This window comes from Leucoraja erinacea, chromosome 6, assembly GCF_028641065.1.
Source record: "Leucoraja erinacea ecotype New England chromosome 6, Leri_hhj_1, whole genome shotgun sequence".
Lineage (NCBI taxonomy): Eukaryota > Metazoa > Chordata > Chondrichthyes > Rajiformes > Rajidae > Leucoraja > Leucoraja erinaceus.
In genome coordinates this window covers 55512855-55536999 of record NC_073382.1, presented here as the reverse complement: position 1 = coordinate 55536999, position 24145 = coordinate 55512855, and the positions used below count along the sequence as shown (strand labels likewise).

General features: G+C 39.3%; 1 protein-coding gene across 5 annotated transcripts in view; it reads right to left on the bottom strand.

The window, feature by feature from the left end:
* LOC129698164 (beta-galactoside alpha-2,6-sialyltransferase 2-like) overlaps window positions 1–24145 on the bottom strand; it is a 73066-nt gene that overhangs the window by 9366 nt on the left and 39555 nt on the right. For all 5 annotated transcript variants that reach the window (XR_008723628.1, XM_055637104.1, XM_055637101.1 and 2 more), the window contains one exon: window positions 5333–5507. Coding sequence is in view for 4 of the 5 variants with exons in the window: in XM_055637104.1 (XP_055493079.1) it covers window positions 5333–5507 (175 nt within the window). In the remaining variant the exon portion in view is untranslated. The remainder of the gene's footprint in view (window positions 1–5332; window positions 5508–24145) is intronic.

Sequence of the window (24145 nt, the reverse complement as noted above, 5' to 3'; positions counted from 1 at the left end):
CTTGTTGTATGGCTGCAGAAACCAAAGTCCCTAACGAAAAAATAAAGTTCATTGTATTGGATGGGGTGATCTCTATTCCCATACTCAGTGGGCCGAAGAGCTGTATCTCTAATGTCTAAAAGTCTGATTCAAGATAGTCCGAAGGTCTCCAAAGAGGTAGATGGCATGAATACTTTTTATAAAATGATCAATAATTCAACATGCTATGTTTTAATTTAATTTTTTCCCAAAATGTGATTTGTTCTTGGTGCTGTATTTATTTCTGTAAAATTATTTCACCTAATTATTTACTCAATTGTCAATCAGGCTAGAAACATTAAACTCTGCTTTTATTACGTAACGATTCATTTGATTAAGATACGAACACAGCTGATAATAAATTAGTGGTGTTTTATGCTTCCAGTGAGTTATTTGTTCCTCTATTATTTTATTGTCAGCTTTTTGGTTCATGTTGATCATTGCAATCCAGTACATAAATACGACAAAGTTATTTTGAATGCATTGATTCTAATGTAACGTATTTTGTAATCAGAGACATCAAATGATTCTCCGAGCTCAGTAACCATTCAGTGTGGGGCTTGAAACAATAACTAAGCTTATCAGAAATCAGATACAAAACAGTGCCCTTTTCAGGAACAACAGAAACAATATAGACCATTCACTAATCAGATTAAAGAATCATTAGAGGTCTAATAGTCCAAATCAGGAAATGCTCAGTAAAATATTCATTTCAACATAAAATCTAGAATGGAAACCAAACTAAAGGAAATTAAAAATGTGATTAAGAGAGGGGAATGAGCCAGCAAGGGAAAATATATATTCTCTCATTTTCAAACTGACCAATAAACTAAAACCTTATGGAATCTTAAGAAAAAGGCAGTCAATTGATTAAATATATTCATGTTGAGAAATCAAATTATAATTACTTTTAATGAAATAAAATGTAAATTCTTGAATTAAGTTTAGTTGAATATATTTTATTGTTTTAAGCACTAAAGTTACAATTTTTTTTTTTAAATGACTAAATCGTTAACAGCATGCAATGGAACTTAGCACAACAAAGGATTGTGTAACAAAAATAGATCAGATTCAGAAAGGACAATGTAGAAACAAAGAACTGCAGATGCTGATTTGTGTTCTCCAGGTATGCTGCCTGACCCGCTGAGATACTCCAGCACTTTGTGCCCTTTTAAATTTAGAAAGAATATAGATCTCAAAGTCTGAAGAGGGGTCACGACCCAAAAAGCCACCCATTCGTTCTCTCCAGAGATGCAGCCCGACACACTGTGTTACGCCAGCATTTTATGTCAAGCTTCGGTATTATCCAGCATCTGCAGTTCCTTCCTACACATAGATCTCAAAGTGCTCACTTGAGAACTTTTTGAATATGTGAACTGTGAGGAGGATGCTATGAGAATGCAGATTGACTTGGACAGGTTGGGTGAGTGGGCAGATGCATGGCAGATGCAGTTTAATGTGGATAAATGTGAGGTTATCCACTTTGGTAGCAAAAACAGGAAGGCAGATTATTATCTAAATCTAAATGGTGTTCATCAGTTGAAAGTAAGTATGCAAAAGGGGGAAAAATACAAGAGGAGGGATATAGGGGGTCCTTGTTGTCTAGTCAGTCATTTGAGGAAGACATTCTTAGTGCAGCATGCAAGGTTACAGGATGGCGGGACTGGCATGTGAAGAAAGTTGGGCTTGTATACTTCATTTAAAGGCTGAGAGGGAATCCTATTGAGGGTTTGTACACGTTAGGTAGGAAACAGCATGTTGGGAGAGTCCAGAAGCCACAGTTTACGAATTGTACGTTTTTAAAAGGGAAACCCTAGTACACAGTTGTGAGTCTGTATTCTCTGTGTGCGGTTTTCTGGATACTTTCAAGAGAAAGCCCCTCAGGGGAATTTGACTGATTGTGGAATCCGCCATGATCACATGAATCGGTGCTGGCTCGAAGGGCCGAATGGAGTGCACCTTGCATTTTATCCCTGGTGGGTATATTTTCACAAAGGTGTAATTCGGCACCGTGGAGCCCATCCACTGTCCTCTCCAAACATCAGAAGGAAACAAAGACTGATAAAAATAGGTTGGGACTGTCATTAAAAGTATCCATTTTGAGCCGAGAGAATAAAATGATCATGTGGGTGTGGGCTGCTGCCTATAGGAAGATGTGGTCACCTACATTTGGAGAAGGTAATCTTGCTGCCTGAGCCGGGAATCTTTATTGAAAGACATAAAATGCTATTTAGGGTTTGGACACTCTTAGAAAAGAATAGGTGGTATTGGGTCGGAATGTTCCTGATGTTGGGAGAGTCCAGAACTCTGTAAGGTTTGTCAGGTTTGGCCCAGGTTTCTGGTGTGTTAAGAATATCGCTGTACCACTGGGACTTAAGGCATTTAGTCCCAACCCCACGGACCTGACTGCAAGTACTCCAGCACTTTGCATTTCCCACAAGATTCCAGTATCTGCAGTTCCTTGCGTCTCTCTCAATGTCAGCAGCTTTGGGGATGGTGCCTGCTCTGCCACAAGCTGCCTCTTTCCACCAACACCATTTCCACTACGTTAGGCTACGCAACAGGTTTTGGGAAGTAAAATATTGCCAGAAAATCCACCGGAGACAAGCGTGGACAGCACAGTAACCAGTAATAGCACTGCCAGAGATAGTTTGACGGTAATTACAATTTATTACCCCATTATAAAATACACTCAAACTTGAATCCACAAGCCTCAAACATAAATGCACCACTGTTAATCTTTTCCAGTCGTAGTCAAAGAGTGTGGAAACATGCCCTTCGGCCCAACTTTCCCACACCAACCAACATGTCCCATCTACGCTTGTCCACCTGCCTGCATTTGGTCCATATCCCTCTAAACCTGTCCTATACATGTACCTGCCCAAATGTTTCTAAAATGTTGCGATAGTACCTGCCTCAACTACCTCTCCCAGCAACTTGTCCAATACACCCACCACTGAGCGTTTACTCGATGTATTCCTCTCATAATTTTGCACACCTCTATAAGATCACCCCTCATCCTCCTGCGCTCCGAGGAATATAGTTGTAGCCTGCTCAACCTCTCCCCATAGCTCAGGCCTTCAAGTCTTGGTATTATTCTTGTAAATCTTCTCTGCACCCGTTCCTGCTTGACATCATATTTCTTATAACATGGTGCCCAGAACTGAACACAATACTCTAAATGTGGCCTCACCAACGTCTAATATAACTGCAATATGACCTCCCAACCTCTATACTGTCATGGAAAAGTACTGAAATTGACTAGTCTACATTTGTTCCAGTGAGACACTAACAGAGCAAAGACCAGGAGTGCACAGGGCAAACGGAACAGCAACTTCCCAACAAGTGCATTTTTCTGTGCATGAACAAAATGCCAGAAATTGTTATCCAACTTGCTCCTTAATAACAATGTGTAAGTTGCATTGTGGATTATCCTCCCACAAAATGATCATCTGTGTGAGAACATTTTCATTTGGGAACGTGACATTTGTGAGAGATTCACAGTCTAAGAATTGAAGATGACTACATACAAAGCACCATGTTGTAAATGGCTTTGGGTACCATTACTATCGAAGAAAGGTAAAGCATATATTAATTATAATCATCACATGAAATGGAACAGTTGTGAGTGATAGCTAGAGGTAGCTGTAACCATTTCTACTGGAGCAAAGAAGAAATACAATTCTGCATCAAATGCATTTAAAATACTGGATTTAGATTTTTTTTTAATTATTCCGGATTATTTTCTATGCTGGAGAATAAGAGGCTCGGTCTGAAGTATGCAAGTGAATGACATGTTTTGTTCCTAAAAGGCTGAGGGAGAATTGTATGCAATTTCTTCACTTGCATTCTTTATTAAATGTGTAAAGTGTTTAATTTGTAACAACTCATAAAATGGAAGAAAAATGGTGATTGATAATGTGTAGCATATAAATTATTTCTCTGCAGTACCCCTAGGACTCTGCTATTTCTTTATATAGAAATATAAACAAGGCAAGTTAATGCTCTTCTGTCTATTCTAACCAGGATTAATGTCAGAATGCTTTACACACTCAAGTTCTTAATAGTTCTTTAAATTGGCCATGAATAGCTGTTTGTTTTTATTGGAACAATTCACTATTCATGCATCCTTTACCAGTTGCGCAAGATTTTGCCTTTAACAATTGTGCTCTTCTGAAGCAGTATCCAACAGTTTTTAAGAAGGAACTGCAGATGCTGGATAATCGAAGGTTACACAAAAAAGCTGGAGAAACTCAGCGGGTGCAGCAGCATCTATGGAGCGAAGGAAATAGGCAACGTTTCGGGCCGAAACCCTTCTTCATCTAACAGTTGATACATAGATCCATTTAGTTCAGTTATTTCAATTTTTCCCCTGAAACCTTCAAGATACCTTTATTGTCCATTGCAAGCAAACTTATTGCTAATTTAACAACCAATTTTTCAGCCTTTGAAAAAATTTGCTAGAGTGCTAGAGTGGCAATTTTTCAGCCTTTTATTAATTACCTTACACAATTTATTGCTGTCCCTTTAATTTTCCAGACATTTCTTCAAAAAAGCTTTGGTGGACATGTCAAGCACAACATCACATATTCTTGTTGATTCATTCTATGAATTTATCAATTCATACAACTGTTATCTTCAATCAATTATTGTAAATGTTTGGTCACGTGAAGTTAGACTATCAGATCTATTATTAATTAATTTGCAATCCCATTCTTTCCAATCCTATTGATCAAATTGCATATTGAATGAATGAATATTGAAAAACTCTGGTTGGAAACTCAGTTTTCATCTCCCTTCTTTCAAGAGGTGTAGAGTATAAGCCATCAGATGGTCTGTTAATTTTAGGTTGCTTTCACTTCCAGTATCATTTGTAAAAACAAAATATATGTCAATTCGATTTTTTCACTGGCCCATTCATTCCATTATGGTTAACAACCTTACCATACTTATGATGAGACACATCAGAGGGGAGTGAAGTAATGAGATACAAAGTGCTAGAGATATTCAGCAGGGCAGGCAGCAGGTTTTAAAGGGTTCCTACCCAAAACGTCACCCATCCTTTTTCTCCAGGGATGCTGCCTGACCCGCTGAGTTACTCCAGCACCTTTTACTCCAGCACTATGTCCGGTACAAACCAGCATCTGCAGTTCCTTCCTACACATCATTTAACATTCCGGGTTGACTTCTTTCAGTACCACACCAGTTCTGATACCAGATCATCAACAAAGAACTCCGACATTTGCCAGCATCTTATTTCACATTTTCAGCTTCTGAAATATTTATCTTTGCGAAAGGAGGCGGCTGGACTTACCAATGAATCCGGATGACGGGGGATTTGGCTGGATCTTTTCCTGAGTATTTTCCTGGATTATATCCCAAAGCTGCCAAACAAATTTTGGATGAAGGATGTAGAAGGGCTGCTCAGGGTTCTTTCTCCTATATCGCAAGTAGGGCATGAATAGGTTGTAATCAGGCTTCTTGTACCACTGCGGAACACAAAATGTGCATTAGAAGGGGAACTAAAGGGCTCATTTTCAATGCTGGAGCTCAAAACAGAAACACATTCTTTCTTTCCCTTTCCATTATTTATAAAACAGCCAAACAAATTGATTTATTTTCATATAAATTGGAATTCTGGTAATACCAGTGATTGTATTTGACTTTATAGCCCAGATACCCATGACCAGAACTAAATTTGGTTTCAACTCTGTGATTTACGTCAATTATCATGGATTGTAAAGCGCGCACCATTTTAAGTGCGTTCTGCTAATCAAACCTTTGTGCAGGTCCTAGGCAGTTTGGCCAAATTATTCTTTCTCGCGGAATCCTGGACAAAGGAAATTTCTATCACGAGACATACGGTTTGCATGGAGCACAATCAAATTTTAATCAAATATTAAATTAATATTAAAGATCAATATTATTGAATGTAAATGTTTTGTATGCTTAGTGCGCCTTGGGTCCTCCATGCGCGATTGATGTAATGTTTGCATTATTGACGTCACATCAGCTGTTATTGAACTTGAACTCAGGGTGGCAGGTTGCACCACCATTATTGTCATGTGTTGCTCGAGTCTGGACCTCAGTCAACTTCCATATTCCTGACGATTATTCTAGGTGGAGTTGGAGGGGCTACAACGTCCTCATGGTTGCTTTGAGGCAGGTAGTGGCCAACTATACACCCAAACCCAAGGGCACACCTGCCCCAGATGATTTGATTGGTTGCTTTACATTTGCAAAGGGCTCAACACTTAAGATATGGAAACAATCACTTGAACTGCAATGGCTACAGACCAAGTGCTGGAAAATAGGATTAGTATGCTCGATGGTCGACATGGAGACAGTGGGACAAAGGGCCTGTTCCTGGAGGTATTTGTCCTGACATTATAAAGTTTCTACTTTGATTATGTTTTTCTTATAAATAATGGACCTCCATAGGCCTAGATTTCATGGTCTTGCTGCAAACCAGTGCAAATTGCATAGGTAACAAATGTTTATTTGTCAGCAAAGGCATTTTCAGACAACCTTCCTTAATTTCAGATCAAAAGAAAAACAAGATGAGCTATAGGGAGAGGCTGAGCAGGCTGGGACTATTTCTTGGAGCACAGGAGGATGAGTGGTGATCTTATAGAGGTGTAAAGGGGTCACAGTTTAAGGATAAAGGGGAAATATTTTAGGACTGAGATGAGAAAAACATTTTTTACACAGAGAGTGGTGAATCTCTGGAATTTTACTTCGGAGTCACGTGAGTGACTACGTGAAGAACCCCGCTAGGACGCATGCGTGTCATATCTCTACACGCATTGCAACAAGTCACAGCGGCAGAATTTAAAAGCTGGGAACAGCAGATAAGGAGACTCTGCGTTCTTTCCACTTACTTCACAGGTGGAGGCACGGACAGATCCACGAGAAACAAGAAGGCCCTTGAAAAAGCTGGCGGGGGAGAACCGCGGAGTTGTGGGCAGCCAGCAGCAGCCAACGGCACACCAATCTCCCGTAATGGGAACAGCTGTGCCCGACTTCACTCCCGCACCGGCCAAATCAACACCACGGCCGGGCGGTAAAGCGAAGCAAAAAACAGACAGAGTCATTGACTCCGATGAGTCCGACTTTGAACAGCCGCGAGCGGCCAGTGCCCGTGAGCATTGGGGCCGGTTGGAGCGGCTTCAGGAGCAGCCGCGAGCGGCCAGTGCCCGTGAGCATTGGGGCCGGTTGGAGCCGCTGGGGGAACAGGAGCAGCCGCGAGCGGCCAGTGCCCGAGAGCATTGGAGCCGGTTGGAGCGGCTGTTGGAGCAAATACTCCAAAGAGGCAGGCTCCGGGAGAGGGAGCCTGGTCACAGTGGGCAGCTAGTAAGTCCTACAGCAGTACCTCTTGTAGGGCTGCACAGTGTTTCTCCCTCATCAGAGGGGAGCACGGGGGGTCAATTCTGGGCTGACCCTGAAGAGGGGTGTGCAGAACATACCCCTAGTGTGCATGGGGTGCAAGAAAACCTATTGGATATGGTGTCCCAGTTTATTCAACCCGACCAAACTGGCCAAAACCTGAAGCCCAAAATAGCTACAAGGACAGGCATTATTGGACACCACAGCAAGACATTTACCACCAGGGAACTGCAAATCACTAAATGTTCCCAGTGTATTTGGAAACATGTCGGGGCATCAATCAGAGCCAGGGACTTGAAAATACAAAAAGTTCTGAAAGTCCTAACAGCAGGAATTACGGCTTTCGCCCGCACAAACAAGACATGACACAAGATCACCAAGATGCACTGGCTTTATTTTGCAACTCCCAATACGAGTTAAATAGTATTAGGAAGAGTGCCATCCAACCGGCTTTAGACCCCAAATTTGCAGGCCTCTGCAAACCTGGAACCTCCAAACCACCAATACTACTATTTGGAGGGGACTTAACCAAACAGGTAAAATAACTTGACGAAGAGGCTAAAACCCTGGGGCTCATTAAAGCAACGTCCAAAAACTACTTCGGCCAGAAACAGCACCCCTACGCACCCACCAGTCGGCCAAGACAAACTGGTGAAAGCTCGAAGGCCATGAACACTCAACATCGGTCTTTTTTAGGCCATGGCCCAGACCGACCTTCCTGGAAAATGCGCAAACCCTCAACACCAACCCAACTACAGACCCAGACGCCGGCGCCTCAATGTCCACGGAGGATGCCAAAAAAGTAACAAACCTACCACTGGTAACCATGGAGGTAGGTGGGTCTGGTTCCTTACGAATTGAAGGGAGCATGGAGGTTGGTGGGAGATTACACTTATATCTGGATGCATGGAATAAGTTAACTGCCGACACTTATATTTTAAGCAGTATCCAGGGTTATACCATAGAATTTATACAAAAACATAACCCTCCAGTTCAGCATGTACCGAACCGAATGTTCGTGCTCACAGGCAAAGAAAAATCAAAAGCACATGCTGAACTACAGCGGCTTTATAAAAAAGCAGTAATTGAGAAAACCCAACACGAATCACAGGAATTCGTATCCAACATCTTTATCAAAAACAAGAAAGATGGTGGTTGCCGCATCATCATCGATTTGACTAATTTGAATACTTTCGTACAATATATTCATTTCAAGATTGATTTCCAAAGGTTACTACATGGCAAGCATCAATTTAAAAGATGCTTACTAATTGTAATTGTAATTGTAATTGTAAATCTTTATTGTCATTTCCTGAGTATTCACATACCCAGAGGAAACAAAAAAACGTTGCTCAACCAGTGTCCATTCAGTTTGCATTAAAAAATAAATAGGAATTAAAATTAAAAAATACATGTCATGAAACAAATTTAACACTCTACTAAACATTCAACAGCCGTTCCGACTGGCAGCGGCACAACAGTGGCTCTGCTGCAGTGTGGGGGTTTGTGCGCGATACTTGGCAGGGGGCAAAGTCCATTTAACAGTCTTATAGCCTGTGGGAAGAAGCTGAGGAGCATCCTGCTGGTTTTGCAGCTAATGCTCCTGTACCTCTTCCCAGATGGGAGGATGGAGAAAATGTCATGCGATGGGTGGTAAGGGTCTTTGATGATGGAGATGGCTCTGTTGATACATCTCTTCTTGTATATGTCCAGCAGGAAGGGGAGTGGAGCACCAATAATCCTGCTCGCGGTCTTCACTATCCTGTCCAGTTGGTGCCGTTCGTACGCCTTGCAGCTCCCGAACCAGGAAGTGATGCCGTATGTCAGTGTGCTCTCAACAGTCCCCCTATAAAAAGTCCGTAGGTGTGTGGTGGGGAGGCCTGCTTTACATAGTCTTCGGAGAGGGTGATGTCGCTGCTGGGCTCTCTTGACCAGAGCTGTGGTGTTGGCCGTGGACGTCAGGTCCTCAGACAGATGTAGTCCTAAGAACTTTATGCTGCTGACCCTTTCCACATCAGCTCCGTCGATGTGCAGAGGTGTATGGTGTTGTTTCCCCGCCCTCCTGAAGTCAACTACTCCTAAACAAGCGGTAACAGCCACAAAACAATTATTTGAAACACTGGGGTTTATCATCCATCTAGTTAAATCTAAATTAACGCCTTCAACCACAATGGATTATCTGGGGTTCACCATTAACTCAGTTATTTGCTGAAAGAAAAGGTTACAGCCTTAATAGAGGCTTGCAGCAAAATCATTGACATCACTAAACCATCCATCAGACTGGTAGCAAGAATAATTGGCAAAATAGTGGCTGCGTTTCCAGCCACACAATTCGGACCTTTACATTATCGAAATTTACAGAGGGCGAAAATGCGAGCACTCAAAATTAATGGTGGTCATTTTGACAAGACCAATGAAGCTACCAACAGAAGCCATAATGGAACTAAAATGGTGGGAAGATAACATTAGGCATTGTTCCAATCCAATCATTATCAGCAACCCGTCTATGGTACTACAAACTGATGCCAGTGCACTTGGTTGGGGTGCTACCAATTCCATCTCCAGCTGTGGAGGGAGATGGAATGCACAGGAGGCATCATTATTTCAAACACTGGGCATAAACTACCTGGAGATGTTAAATGCATTCTGTGGCCTTAAGTCATATTGTTCTGGGTTAAATCACCAGCATGTTAGACTACAAATTGACAACACCACCGTGGTAGCATACATTAACCATATGGGTGGAAACAAATCGACATCATGTGACAATCTGGCCAACACAATTTGGAAATGGTGTATCCAGAGAGATATTTGGATATCAGTTACCTACTTACCAGGTAAACTAAATTTAGTGGCAGACACCAGGTCACGCAAATTCAATAAAAACACTGAATGGATGTTGGATAAAAATGTATTTGCTGAAATTACAGCACGGTATGGAACACCAGATATCGATCTATTCGCATCCAGGCTCAATCACCAGTTATCGAATTATGTTTCATGGGAACCAGACCCTGGGGCAGCGGCAACAGATGCATGTTCGCTGTATTGGGGGAAATTATTTATTTATGCATTCCCTCCTTTCTGCCTCACCAGTCGGGTATTAAGGAAAATACAGCAAGACTCTGCGTCTGGTATTTTGAAAGTACCCGATTGGCCTACTCAATCATGGTTCCCGGTGATACTCAACATGGTATTAGAACCATGCATCACCATCCATCATAGACCTAATTTACTGGTTCATCCCGTAACAAGGGAAAGTCACCCATGTCATAATTATACAAACCTATTAATTTGTAGAGTTTGAAAGCACCTCTACTACACCTGGGACTGACGGACCGAACAGTGGATATTATTTCAGTGGCCCAGACAGTCCACCAAAAAACAGTACTTGGTGTACATCAAGAAATGGGAAATGTACTGTCACAACAATAACATCATCCACAGATCTATGAACATCCCGTCTGTTCTGGAATTCCTGGCAAGCCTCCATTACGATGGGGGGCTCAGTTATAGTGCCATCAACTGCGCCAGAAGTGCTCTGTCAACATACCTGTGGCAAGGAACAGAACGGCATTCTGTTGGGACACACCCCCTGGTAACCAAACTCATGAGTGGCATTTTTAATGTTAATCCTCCAAGAACCAGGTACTCCCAAATATGGGATGTGAGCATTGTACTGACCATGTTAAGAAACTGGTCTCCACCTACACCTCTGTCCCTACAGAAACTGACTATGAAAACAGTCATGCTGATGGCCTTGGTCACAGCACAAAGGGTCCAGTCACTACAGAAACTAAGGCTGGACAACATTACTATTTCATCTGGAAATTTAACTTTTCACATCAATGAATTAGTCAAACAGAACAGACAGGGGTCAGCAGGCCTAAAAATAGAATTCAGGGCCTACCCGACAGATGATCGTCTCTGTATTGTAACACACTTACTATTATATATGGAGAATACTAAGATCACCAGAAGCAAAGAAATGGCACTTTTAATCAGCTACAAACAGCCACACAAAAAAGTGATAGTCCAGACCATCTCGAGATGGCTAAAACAGGTCCTAACAAAGGCTGGAGTAGACACTAACATTTTTAAATCTCACTCCACCAGGGCTGCAGCTACATCGGCAGCTATGAAGTTGGATGTTCCTATGGACCAAATCCTCAAGACAGCAGGATGGTCAACGGAGAAAACTTTCCAACGATTTTATAACAAACCAGTAACTGAACCTGGAACATTTGCAGAAACAATTTTAAGTTCTGTAATATGATTTTACCCCATAAATAGGGGCTATGATTTGGTGTTAATAAATTTATCGTTGGTTTTCAATATCGTGTTGATGTCTAATGATGTTAACACTATTCTCCCCATAATCAAGGTAGATATGATGCATGGACTCGTTTGAAAACACAGAGCTTTAAAATCTTCATGTAGTCACTCACGTGACTCCGAAGTAAAATAGTACCATTTTTGAAGTTTGATCGTTATTTTATGAGGAGTAACGTTGAGGGAATACGTGCCCTCCGCTCCCACCCTTGATCATATACTCAACTGGTATCTCTTCTCTAATCTTACTATGTTTAGTCATTACAGTTATCTGTGATTTCACACCGCTGCTTTGAAGAATGACACGCATGCGTCCTAGCGGGGTTCTTCACGTATTCCCTCAACGTTATTCCTCATAAAATAACGATCAAACTTCAAACTGGTAAGTTCTCGTTTAATCTTACTATTCTCTGCCACAGAATGTAGTTGAGGCCAGTTCATTGGCTATATTTAAGAGGGAGTTAGATGTGGCCCTTGTGGCTAAAGGGATCAGGGGGTATGGAGAGAAAGCAGGTACAGGATACTGAGTTGGATGATCAGCCATGATCATATTGAATGGCGGTGCAGGCTCAAAAGGCCGAATGGCCTACTCCTGCACCTATGTTTCTATGTGTATAAAATCATGAGAGGAATAGATCGGGTAGACACACAGAGTCTCTTGCCCAGAGTAAAGGAGTTGAGAACCAGAGGACATAGGTTTAAGGTGAAGGGGGAAGATTTAATAGGAATCTGAGGGTACCTTTTTCACACAAAGGGTGGTGGGTGTGTAGAACGAGCAGCCAAAGGAGGTAGTTGAGGTAGGGACTATGGCAACGTTTAAGAAACAATTAGGCAGGTATTTGGATCACACAGATTTAGAGGGCCATGGGCCAAAGACAGACATGTGGGACTAGTGTAGATGTGACATGTTGGTTGGTGTGGACAAGTTGGGCCGAAGGGCCTGTTTCCACGCTGTATGACTCCATGACTCTGAGGTACACTTCTTACGATTAAATTGGACACAAGATAGAGACATTGACTTGTATCGTTCACAAAAATAAGCCAATAAATATTCTGTTGAGATTCTGTTTTCCATTTACCCCAAAATATTGTTCCACGTCAACCTACGTGCTTTGAAATAACAGCTTCATGCCATGGCTATTTTTGCCCCTTTGGGACTCATCTTTATTTGATGGGAATAAAGTCTTGATGTGTTTCAATTTTATTCTGAAACAGGATTTTTGGTTTTCTGGCTTTACATTTCAGAATTGTAAATATAGCACTGAAGTCAAAATGCAATTCTATGCACCAAAGCCATGGAAGGGTGAAGAGACAACATCTGCCAAGCATCTGGATTTCTCAGCAACCCCATCCTCACCAACCACAGTTTGAATATTTGCTCTGCTGAACATATTTCTCCTGGGACAAACCTCGTGTTTGTCGTACCCAGTGGATCTTAAAAAGTTTCCCGAGTTAAATAGCAAGGAGGGAAAAAGAAGAATATTGGGAGCAAGGGAGTACTAAAGAACAAGAAAACTATTTGCGCAACAATTATAGGACATTCTCTGAAATAGCTCGGGAAACAAGAGCAAAATACATTTCATGAAAATGAATATAGAAAGGAGGGAAGTAGCACATTAACCAAGCAAATCAGAAGAGAGTAATATTAATCTAAGATTAATATTTAAATGACAGTTCCACGGAAATCTCTACTGAAACCAATAGGTTAAACAATGAATTGAAATATAAAGTCTTAATCTTAAAGAGTCTTAATCCACTCCCTCCTTATGTAGGGAGTGGATGAGAAAGCGGGATAACATAGTGTAAACAGGTGATAGATGGTCTGCATGGACTTGGTGGGCCAAAGGACCTGTATCCATGCTGTATCTATAAAATTAATCTATGCCAAGCCTCCTCATATCTACCCTAGGACCATGACCCCACAAACCAACACCAGGCCACCATCACCCAGGCCATTACCGATCTCATCCCTCTCAGCAGTTACCAAACGTATAGATTCCCAACCCATACTGCCCTTTCCTATCTCCTTCCCAAAATCCACAATTGTCCTGAAAGACCCATTGTTTTCTGCCTGCTCATGTCCCAGCCAATTAACTACAAACCTGCACATCTTTGGAATGTGGGAGGAAACCGGAGCACCAGAAGAAAACCCACGCGGTCACAGGAGAACATACAAACTCCGTACAGACAGCACCTATAGTCAGGATCGAACCAGGTCTCTGGTGCTGTAAGGCAGCAACTCTATCGCTGTGCCACTATGCAGTCCTTTCACTAAAATCTTGTGCACAGCTGCATTCCCCAAACAAGGTTTTACTACTTCAAGGTGTTGCTGGGTGTAATTTATGTTGGATGAGTTTGCAGATGACACAAAGCTGGGTGACAGTGTGAGCTGCGATGAGGATGCTATGAGGCTGCAGGACAACTTGGATAGGTTGGGTGAGTGGGCAGATGCAGTATAATGTGGATAAATGTGAGGTTATCCACTTTGGTGGCAAGAACAGGAAGGCAGATTATTATCTGAGTGGTGTTCGATTAGGAAAAGGGGAGGTGCAACGAGACCTGGGTGTGCTTTGTACATCAGTCACTGAAAGTAAGCATGCAGGTACTGCAGGCAGTGAAGAGAGCTAACGGCATGTTGGCCTGCATTGCGAGAGGATTTGAGTTTAGGAGCTAGGAGGTCCTACTGCAGTTGTACAGGGCCTTGGTGAGACCGCACCTGGAATATTGTGTGCAGTTTTGGTCTCCTAATTTGAGGAAGGACATTATTGATATTGAGGAAGTGCAGCGTAGGTTCACCACGTTAATTTCCAGGATGGCGGGACTGACATATGATGAAAGAATGGGTCGACTGGGCTTGTATTCACTGGAATTTAAAAGGATGAGAGAGGATTTTATAGAAACATAAAATTCTTAAAGGATTTGACAGGCTATATGCAGCAAAAATGTTCCCGATTTTGGGGCAGTCCAGAACCATAGGTCACAGTTTAAGAATAAGGGGTAGGCCATTTAGGACTGAGATGAGGAAAAACGTTTTCACCTAGAGAGTTGTGAATCTGAGGAATTCTCTGCCACAGAAGGCAGTGGAGGCTAATTCACTTGATGGTTTCAAGAGATTTAGATTTAGCTTTTAGGGCTAAAGGAATCAAGCAATATGGGGGAATAAAGCTGGAACGGGATACTGATTTTAGATAATCAGCCATGATCATCTAAAATCATGGCTGATCATGATTGATCGAATGGCCGAAGGGCCGAATGGCCTACTCTTGCACCTATTTTCTATGTTTCTATGATGATGATAGCATTTCATTGTTGCAACATTGCTCTCCAAAATCATAGATAATACCAAAGAGAATAATCTATATTACTAAAAGTCTGATCTTGACCACTTCCTGTTGTTCTGTATATTAATTTTTGAAAAAACGTTGTCACTTATGGCTGTGAATTTTGACCATCTTACTCAGAGTCCCCCTCTGTTGCGCGGGACAAGAGGATTTTTCACATCAATGAAAACTAAAAGAGTTATTAATGTTTTAAAAATGTTGAGATTCTCTCTCCTGAAGGCCACGCCGCTTCCGGAGCGACTATAAAACCCGGAAGTGTTGAGCACCTCAATCAGTCTCTGCAAGATGGGGGAAGCGAGAGGGTCACGTCTCTCAGTCTGAGCTGTGAATAACATTGAACACATGTCTACTAAACTGTGAGTGGTTTTACTGAACTGTCAATGCCCTTAATGTGGTTTGAAAATATAGTTTGGAAATGCTAATGCCGTGTTGCCTTTGGTCTGGAAATGCTAAAGCTGTGTTGCCTTTGGTTTAGAAATGCTAAAGCTGTGTTGTCTTTGGTTTGGTAATGCTAAAGCTATGTTGCCTTCGGTTTGGAAATGCTAAAGCTGTGTTGTCTTTGGTTTGGTAATGCTAAAGCTGTGTTGCCTTTGGTTTTGAAATGCTAAATATGTGTTGCCTAATTAAAGTTGCCTTGTCTAATTAAAGTTGCCAAGCCTAATTAAAGTTGCCAAGCCTAATTAAAGTTGCCATGTCTTCTATATAATTAAAAGTCTAATCTTGACCACTTCCTGTTTGCGCTTTATATTGATTTTAGAAAAAAACGCTAACACGTATGGCTGTGATTTTTGACCATTTTACTCAGAGTCCCCCTCTGCTCATCAGGCGCCGAGGCTTTTTCCCATCGATGAAAACTAAAAGAGTTATTAGTTTTTTAAAAATGTTGAGATTCTCTCTCCTGCCAATCACGCCATGAAGGCCACGCCCCTTCTGGTGGGAAGGGGGACTATAAAACCCAGAAGTGTGGGCGTGGCTCAGTCTCTGTGGTTCCAACGGTACGTGGTTCCAACGGTTCCATTACCTTCAATTCTACCTTGGATACTTCCAGATGCAACAGTAGACTTTACAATATTAGAACAGAAAAACAAGGATAAACAACGTATGTATAATTCATTCATCATACAGGAATACATTGACAGATACTACAGCTTTGTCCAAATTTATACAGATGCATCAAAAGATTCAGTAGATAAAGTAGGAGGAGCATTTATTGTACCAGAATTTCACATCAAAGTAGGGAAGAGGATCAATAATGAAGTCTCAGTATACACAGGTGAAATGATTGCAATATTGTTAGCGGTACAGTGGGTCGAGGATACCAGGCCTTTATGGACAGTTATTTGTTCAGATTCAAGTTTAGCAATAAAGAGTTTACAGCACAGCCATTCAGACAGTAGACCAGACATTTTGATAGAAATACAACAAACACTATTCAGAATTCAAATGATGGGGCTTACAGTCATATTTTTATGGGTACCAGCACACATTGGCATTAGAGGACACAAAATGGCAGATAAGGTGGCAAAAGAGGTAACAAAAAGAAGTAAGATTGATTTAAGTATTAACATAAAACTGAAAAAGCAGAATAAGGAATTTGATAAGAGATTAAAATCAGAGTGTGTCAGAATTGAAAATGATTACAACAAGAAATTTAAAGGTGTAAAGGATGATTTTGGAAAGCTGGATGAGATAATGGAAGAAATGGAGAAGGAGATAAAAGAGATTGTCTCGGAAATAAAGAGTTTGAAACAATCACAGAAAACTGAAGAGGAAAAACTTGGAAGAATGACTGATAAATGTCTGGACCTGGAATCAAGAACTCGGAGATATAACTTGAGAATTCTTGGGGTAAAGGAAGGACGCGAAGGGCATGAATCTCAAGCATGTACTTTCGTTACTGATTTGCTCAAAGATGTCTTTGAACTGTCAGAAGAACCAAGAATAGACGTCGCTAACCGAGTTGGGTATGTTGCACAAGGAAAAAAGTATTCAAGACAGATAATCGTGAAATTCCGTGACATCTCTTCAGTGGAATTTATATTGAAAAAGATCATTCATGGCAAGAAGCTAACATACCGTGGGGATAATTTGCGAATATTTCGTGATTACTCTCCTGAGGTAGTCCAGAAAATGAGATTGTTTACACCGGCAAGACACACTTTGAGGGATGTCCCGGGAGTAAGATATGGAATTTACTTTCCCGGAAAAATGAAGATATCTTATAATGGCGTTGAACGCTCATTTGCAGTGCCCGGAAAAGCTTTAAATTATGCAGAGGACATCGCTAAGAAAACATCGGGGCAAGCTGCCGACAAAGAAGAAGATTGAACTTTTTACAGAGCTTTGAACTGATTAAAATGGCCGAGCTAACCAGACAATTAAAAAGCTTATCTCGTTGGAATGTGTTATTCAGAGAGCTTGGTTATATTCAACCTTGGATGAAAAGCTCAAAGTTTAAACCCTTGGCACCTGCCTGTACGGTAGTTAACCCTTTGGTACCGGCCTGTATGATGTATGGTAGTTATAGAAAGGGATATTATGTAAGAATCCTGGGGGGATATATATTGGAAAGTTTAGATTAGACTAAGATTGGATAATTGGAAGGACATATATACTTATATAAAATCGTGTATATGTTGTGTTCTATATTTGTTTTGGGGTTTTTTTTACTCTTTATGTCTCTTCCTGGTAACTTTTTTTTTTAAATTTTTTATTTTTTCTCTCGGCTGTCACTCACTGGTTTGATAAACTCATATAAGAAAAGACAAAATATGAAACGGTATGTAACTTTTTATGAGGATTCACCAAGGGGGAGGAGCTCAATGTATAACAACATCACGGAGGTCGATACATTTTTTGCCATCATTGATGGCTATTCGTCCTTAAGGTATCTTCCCTTAGATACCTTAATAGCACCTTTTTTTTTAAAGCACAATTTTTATCTGTTTAATTTTTTTGAAAGTAATTGTATATCACATTCTTTTTTTTTTTTTCTAAGGCACTTTACAAGAAGGAGATGCAATATAAATCTAATGAACCGGGATGACCACCCAAGTCCTAAAATTCTGAGGTATTTGGTTGCACCATATGATTCAGGAATATTACCCTGATTACAATGCAAGACGATAGACAAATAAAGAATGGAGGAATTACATTTTGTAGTTGGAATATAAGGGGTGCCAACGAACCAATTAAGAGGGGTAAAATTTTTGCCCAACTAAAATCGTTGAAAAGCGACATAATGTTTTTGCAGGAGACCCACATGAAACAACAAACACAAATAAGATTAAAGGCGAATTGGATAGGCCAAACATACTACTCCTCATTTACTTCTAAATCTAGGGGTACAGCTATTCTTATTAGGAAAGGTATTCCTTTTAAATTAAAGAATACTATATCAGATAAAGAGGGAAGGTATACTATAGTCTCGGGTGAAATTTATGCAACCCCACTAACTTTGATAAATATTTATGCTCCGAATTTTGATAACCCCCAATTTTTTGATAAAATTATTGATATAATATCAGAGTTTAATTACCAAAATGTGATAATAGGGGGGGACTTTAACTGTGTTTTAGATTCATATCTAGATAAGTCATCAAAACAAAAGAAGAGTAATTTAAAATCTAAAACTAGCGAACTTCTAAATACATATATAAAAAATACTAATATAATAGATGTATGGAGATCTGCTAATCCAGTTGGAAGGGAATACTCGTTTTACTCTCCGGTGCATAAAACTTATTCAAGAATTGATTATTTTTTAGTGGACATGAAATTAATGCCTTATACAAATAACCCAACATACCACATTAGTAGTATCTCAGATCATTCTCCGTTGACATTCTCAGTAAAATTTGAGGGAATGCCGGGTAAAAAATTTTTTTGGAGGTTTAATACACATATTTTAAATGACGTGCAAGGATATCAATATTTAAAACAACAAATGAAACTTTTTTTCGATACAAATGATATACCAGGTACTTCGCCTTCTTTATTATGGGAAACTTTTAAGGCATTTATGAGAGGATTATAATTTCATACCAAAGTTTTCAAAATAAAAAGAATAAGACAGAACAATTGTTGTTAGAACAAGAAATCAGACAGTTAGAGTTGGATAATGCCAAAGATTCCACGACAGACAGATAAAACACAATAAGATAGTATTACTGAAATTTAAACTTAATCGAATTTTATCGGCAAGAGTAATAAGACTATTCCAAATTACAAAACAGGAACATTTTGAGTTTGGTGACAAGCCACATAAACTTTTAGCTCGCCAATTGAAAAAAAAAAACAAGAAAGGGAAAATACTATAACCAAAATTAAATCAGAGAAAGGCGAATTACTAATATTACCTAAAGATATTAATAATAGATTTGCCCAATTTTACCAAAACTTATATACATCTAAAATTAAAATAGAAGATAGTAAAATAAAAACATTTCTAGATAACTGTAATCTTCCAATACTGGACCCTTTGGAACAAGAGGAACTAGGAGCTCAAATTACAATCAAAGAAATAAGTGAAACAATAAAATCGCTGAAAAATGGTAAGACACCGGGACCAGATGGTTTTAATAATGAATTTTATAAAAAATTTCAGGAGATAACGGCCCCTTATTTATTTAATTTATACTCCCATGCTTTTAAAGAAAACAAACTACCTGAAACACTAACAGAATCAACTATTACGCTTATTCCAAAAAAAGATAAAGATTTAGAAGATCCGGGCTCGTACAGAGCTATATCACTTTTAAATACAGATCAGAAAATTTTAGCAAAGATTTTAGCAAGTAGATTAAGCAAATATATTAGTAAACTGATAAACCCTGATCAAACGGGGTTTATACCTAAAAGATACTCATTTAATAATCTGAGACGTCTGTTTAATATAATGTACTCGCATAAAGTAGAGGAAGAAGATATATCAATTATTTCTTTGGATGCAGAGAAAGCATTTGATCAGGTAGAGTGGCAATATTTATATAAAGTACTACAAAAATTTAACATGGGAGAGAATTTTATAACATGGGTAAAATTATTATATGATAAACCGATGGCAAGAATTTTAACTAATAACATGTTATCTCAAAAATTTCAACTATCAAGGGGTAATAGGCAGGGATGTGCACTATCACCCCTGCTATTTGCCCTTATGATAGAACCTCTGGCTGAAAGTATAAGAATTCATCCGAATATTCAGGGCTATAATACCAGGGACTCAAAGAATAAAATCTCATTATATGCAGACGATATACTTTTATATATTACAAAGTCACAAACGAGCATACCAAATTTATTAAACTTAATAGAGGAATTTGGGTCTTTTTCTGGATATAGAATAAACTGGAACAAAAGCGAAATCATGACATTAAAACCTCAAGAACCTACACACTTACTGAAGTTCCCCTTTAAAATCGCAACAGAAAAATTTAAATATTTGGGTATTCAGATTACTAGAAAATATAAAGCATTATTCAATGCTAATTTCATACCTTTATTAAATAAACTTAATACACAGATTAAATTTTGGAAAACACTTCCCTTATCATTATTAGGTAGAATAAATGCAATAAAAATGATCTTCCTACCACAATTACTATACCTATTTCAGTCTATACCGGTATATATACCAAAATATTTTTTTAAAAAATTAGACTCTAACATTACAAATTATATTTGGGACTATAAATCACATAGAATCACAAAAAAACACTTATGTAAACCAAAAGAGGTCGGGGGACTTTCACTTCCGAATTTTATGTATTATTACTGGGCAGTGCATATTAAGAATATGATTTATTGGTTGGATAGTTCTACACAACAGACAGAATGGATAAAAATGGAGAAGGAGGATTGTCATCCTTGTAATATAGGAACGATCCTCTTTTCCCCAAAAAAACTGAATAACACAATATATAAGAAGAACCCAATTATATATGGTACAATAAGAATTTGGAAACAAATAAAATTATCTTTAAAATTAAGAAATCTATCACTGTTAATGCCAATTGCGAATAACCCTTTATTTAAACCATCTCTTATTGATAAGACATATAACCAATGGGAAAGTCTCGGAATTAGAAGGATCAGGGATATGTACGAAACAGGAAACCTACTATCATTCCAACAACTACAATTAAAATTTAAATTGAAAAACAATCAATATTTTAAATATCTTCAGATTTGCGACTTTGTGAAAAAATATATACAAGGATATCAAAAAGTAACTCCTGACTTATTGGAAGAAGCAATGAATATTGAAGCTGACTCACAAAAATTAATATCCTATTTATATAATAGTATTCTAAATATAGACCTACCATCGACAGAGGTACTTAGAGAAGAGTGGGAACGGGAATTAATGATAAAAATTACGAAGGTTAAATGGGAAAAATACCTGATATATATTCACAAATGTTCAATTAATGTAAGACATAATCTAATACAATTTAAAATTGTACATAGATTATATTATTCAAAAACAAGATTGAACAAATTTTATCCAAATATATCCGCCACTTGTGATAAATGTCTAGCCCAAAAGGCAACTATAACACACTCCTTAGTTTCCTGCATAAAACTTTATAGATTTTGGAATGATATTTTTGAAATACTTACAAAATTATTCAAGACAAGAATGGAACCTAATACTGAAATGATTATATTTGGTGTAATGGAAGATGGGAATAAATTGAACACATCTCAAAATCTATTCCTTAATTATGGTTTAATAATAGCAAAAAAATTAATACTTAAATTTTGGAAGGGTACATCAATACCAACGCTTAAAATGTGGATTGCAAGTATGTTGGACACTGCTCATCTTGAGGAAATGCGATTCCTCCTAATGGATAAATCAGACCAATTCATAACGAGTTGGTCTCCATTCGTCGTTTTTTTGGAATCATATGGTGTAACACAATTGTAAAAAATAACTGTTTCAGGACTGGACGAGGGTTGGTCAAGACTATAAATAATGATCTCCTTTTCTTTTCACTATTTTCTCTCTCAACTTTCTTCATTTACTCGTTTTCTTTCTTCACACACTATATATTTCACATTTTTCTATCCTTTACTATCTAACCTCTTTTTCTTATTCTCATCTTTTTTCAATGTAACAAAAAAAAAAAAAGAAGTTGTACATAAAATGTATTATGAAAATATATATTAGGCACTTTGGTGCCATATGACTGTGCTTACTTCTAATAAAATAAAATATAAAAAAAAAAAAAAAAAAAAACATAGGTAAAACTGAAATCAAAGACATTATTAAGCAAAGACTGAATGAAAGATGGCAAAAGCAATGGGAGGAAGAGTGGAAAGGACGGTGGTTCTACAGAGTCCAGAGGAAAGTGGGAGAAATGAGATGTGCAGGAAAAAACAGAAACGAGGAGACAGTAATTTCAAGAATCAGATTTGGACACACTGCTCTGAACAGTACACTTTTTATAATCGGCAAGCATAATACAGGCAGATGTGAATACTGTGGGCAAGAAGAGACAATAGAGCATGTCATTATACATTGTGAGAGGTATGAGGAAGAAAGAAGACAAATGAGTGAACGATTCAGAAAAGAAAAAGTACAATTTGATTTAATAGATATTTTACAAAAGAATTCATATAAGTGCTATCAAATCCTAATGCTTTTTCTCAGGGTAACCAATTTGTTTGGAAAGATATAGGTTATTAGTATATAAGTTGTAATGTTATTTGATCCACACTCCATACCAGTTGCTGGTGGTAATGCACGAAAAAGTTGTTTGCCAACCGCCAAAAAAAAAAAAAAAACATAGTGGCTCAGTCTCTGCAAGATGGAGGAGGGAAAGGTCACGACTCGCTGTCTTTAGTAGCCTTGCACCCTGCTTGAAATGGTTTGAAACTGCACTTGAATTTGGTGGCCTTGTACCCTGCTTGAAATAGAATTTCAAGGAATAGCCGCGAGTCAACTGCCAGCCCACCAGCCGTGAGTGAGTGAGCTGCCAGCACAACAGGCTTGAGTGACTGAGCCGCCAGCCCAAGAATCCATTCGGCCCACAATGTCCACACTAGCCCTCTGGAAATCAGTCCCTTCAACCCACAACACCCATACTAGTGCTCCAGACTAGTATGGTCTATCCCCCCCCCCCACCACGGGCCACCAATATTGGGATTGGTGGAGAGGTGGAATATTGCGTTGCGGAACCAGTCCTCCAGTGTGATACTTAGTCTAGTTAATATCTAGAAATGAGCTAAAATCTAGTCTGCAGCTCACAATTATGCCATTTATCATCTGGTTTCTCAGAAACTCATCCCTATTCTGCAAATTAATAAACCTTGGATTTATACATTCTCAAAGCACTTTCCACAGTTGCTAAATTATTTTAAAATTTAGGCAAATATAACTAAAGGGAAACAGGGTGGATAATTCGCGCATTTGTAATCTACACAAATAAATCAAGGATAAATGTAGGTCCTGGTAGAAAGCAAAGGCCCTGTTGTTCTTCAACGCTTGCTCAATTCTTTTATGTACAATTAAAAAACAGAAAGTGGGCGGTAGGGGATGGGGAGTGAAAAGAGGGGAGGTGAACATCTGAAAACAGTTTCAGAAATGCAGGATCGAGTATCGTATTTCATCGGGGTTTTGAATCTCAACCTGCCTGACAGGGAGATGAGTGCATGAACTAAGTGTGTGTAACTATGACTGAATTAAAGTGACACTATAGGACACAACATGCTGGAGTAACTCAGTAGGTCAGGCAGCGTCTCTGGAGAACATGGGCAGGCGACATTTCGGGTCGAGACCCTTTTTCAGTCACCCATCCATGTTCTCCTGAGATGCTGCCTGATCTGCTGAGTTACTCCAACACTTTGTGTCCTTTTGTGTATTAACCAGCATCTGCAATTTCTTGTTTCTACATGAGGCGACACTACGATAATCTCTAGTCATTAGTGCTAAACACATGGTCCAAGGGATGATTGGGTTAACATATGATGAGCGTTTAACGGCACTGGGCCTGCACTCACTGGTGTTTAGAAGAATGTAGAGGGGGGGGGGGGGGGGGGGGGGGGGGGGGGGAAAACAC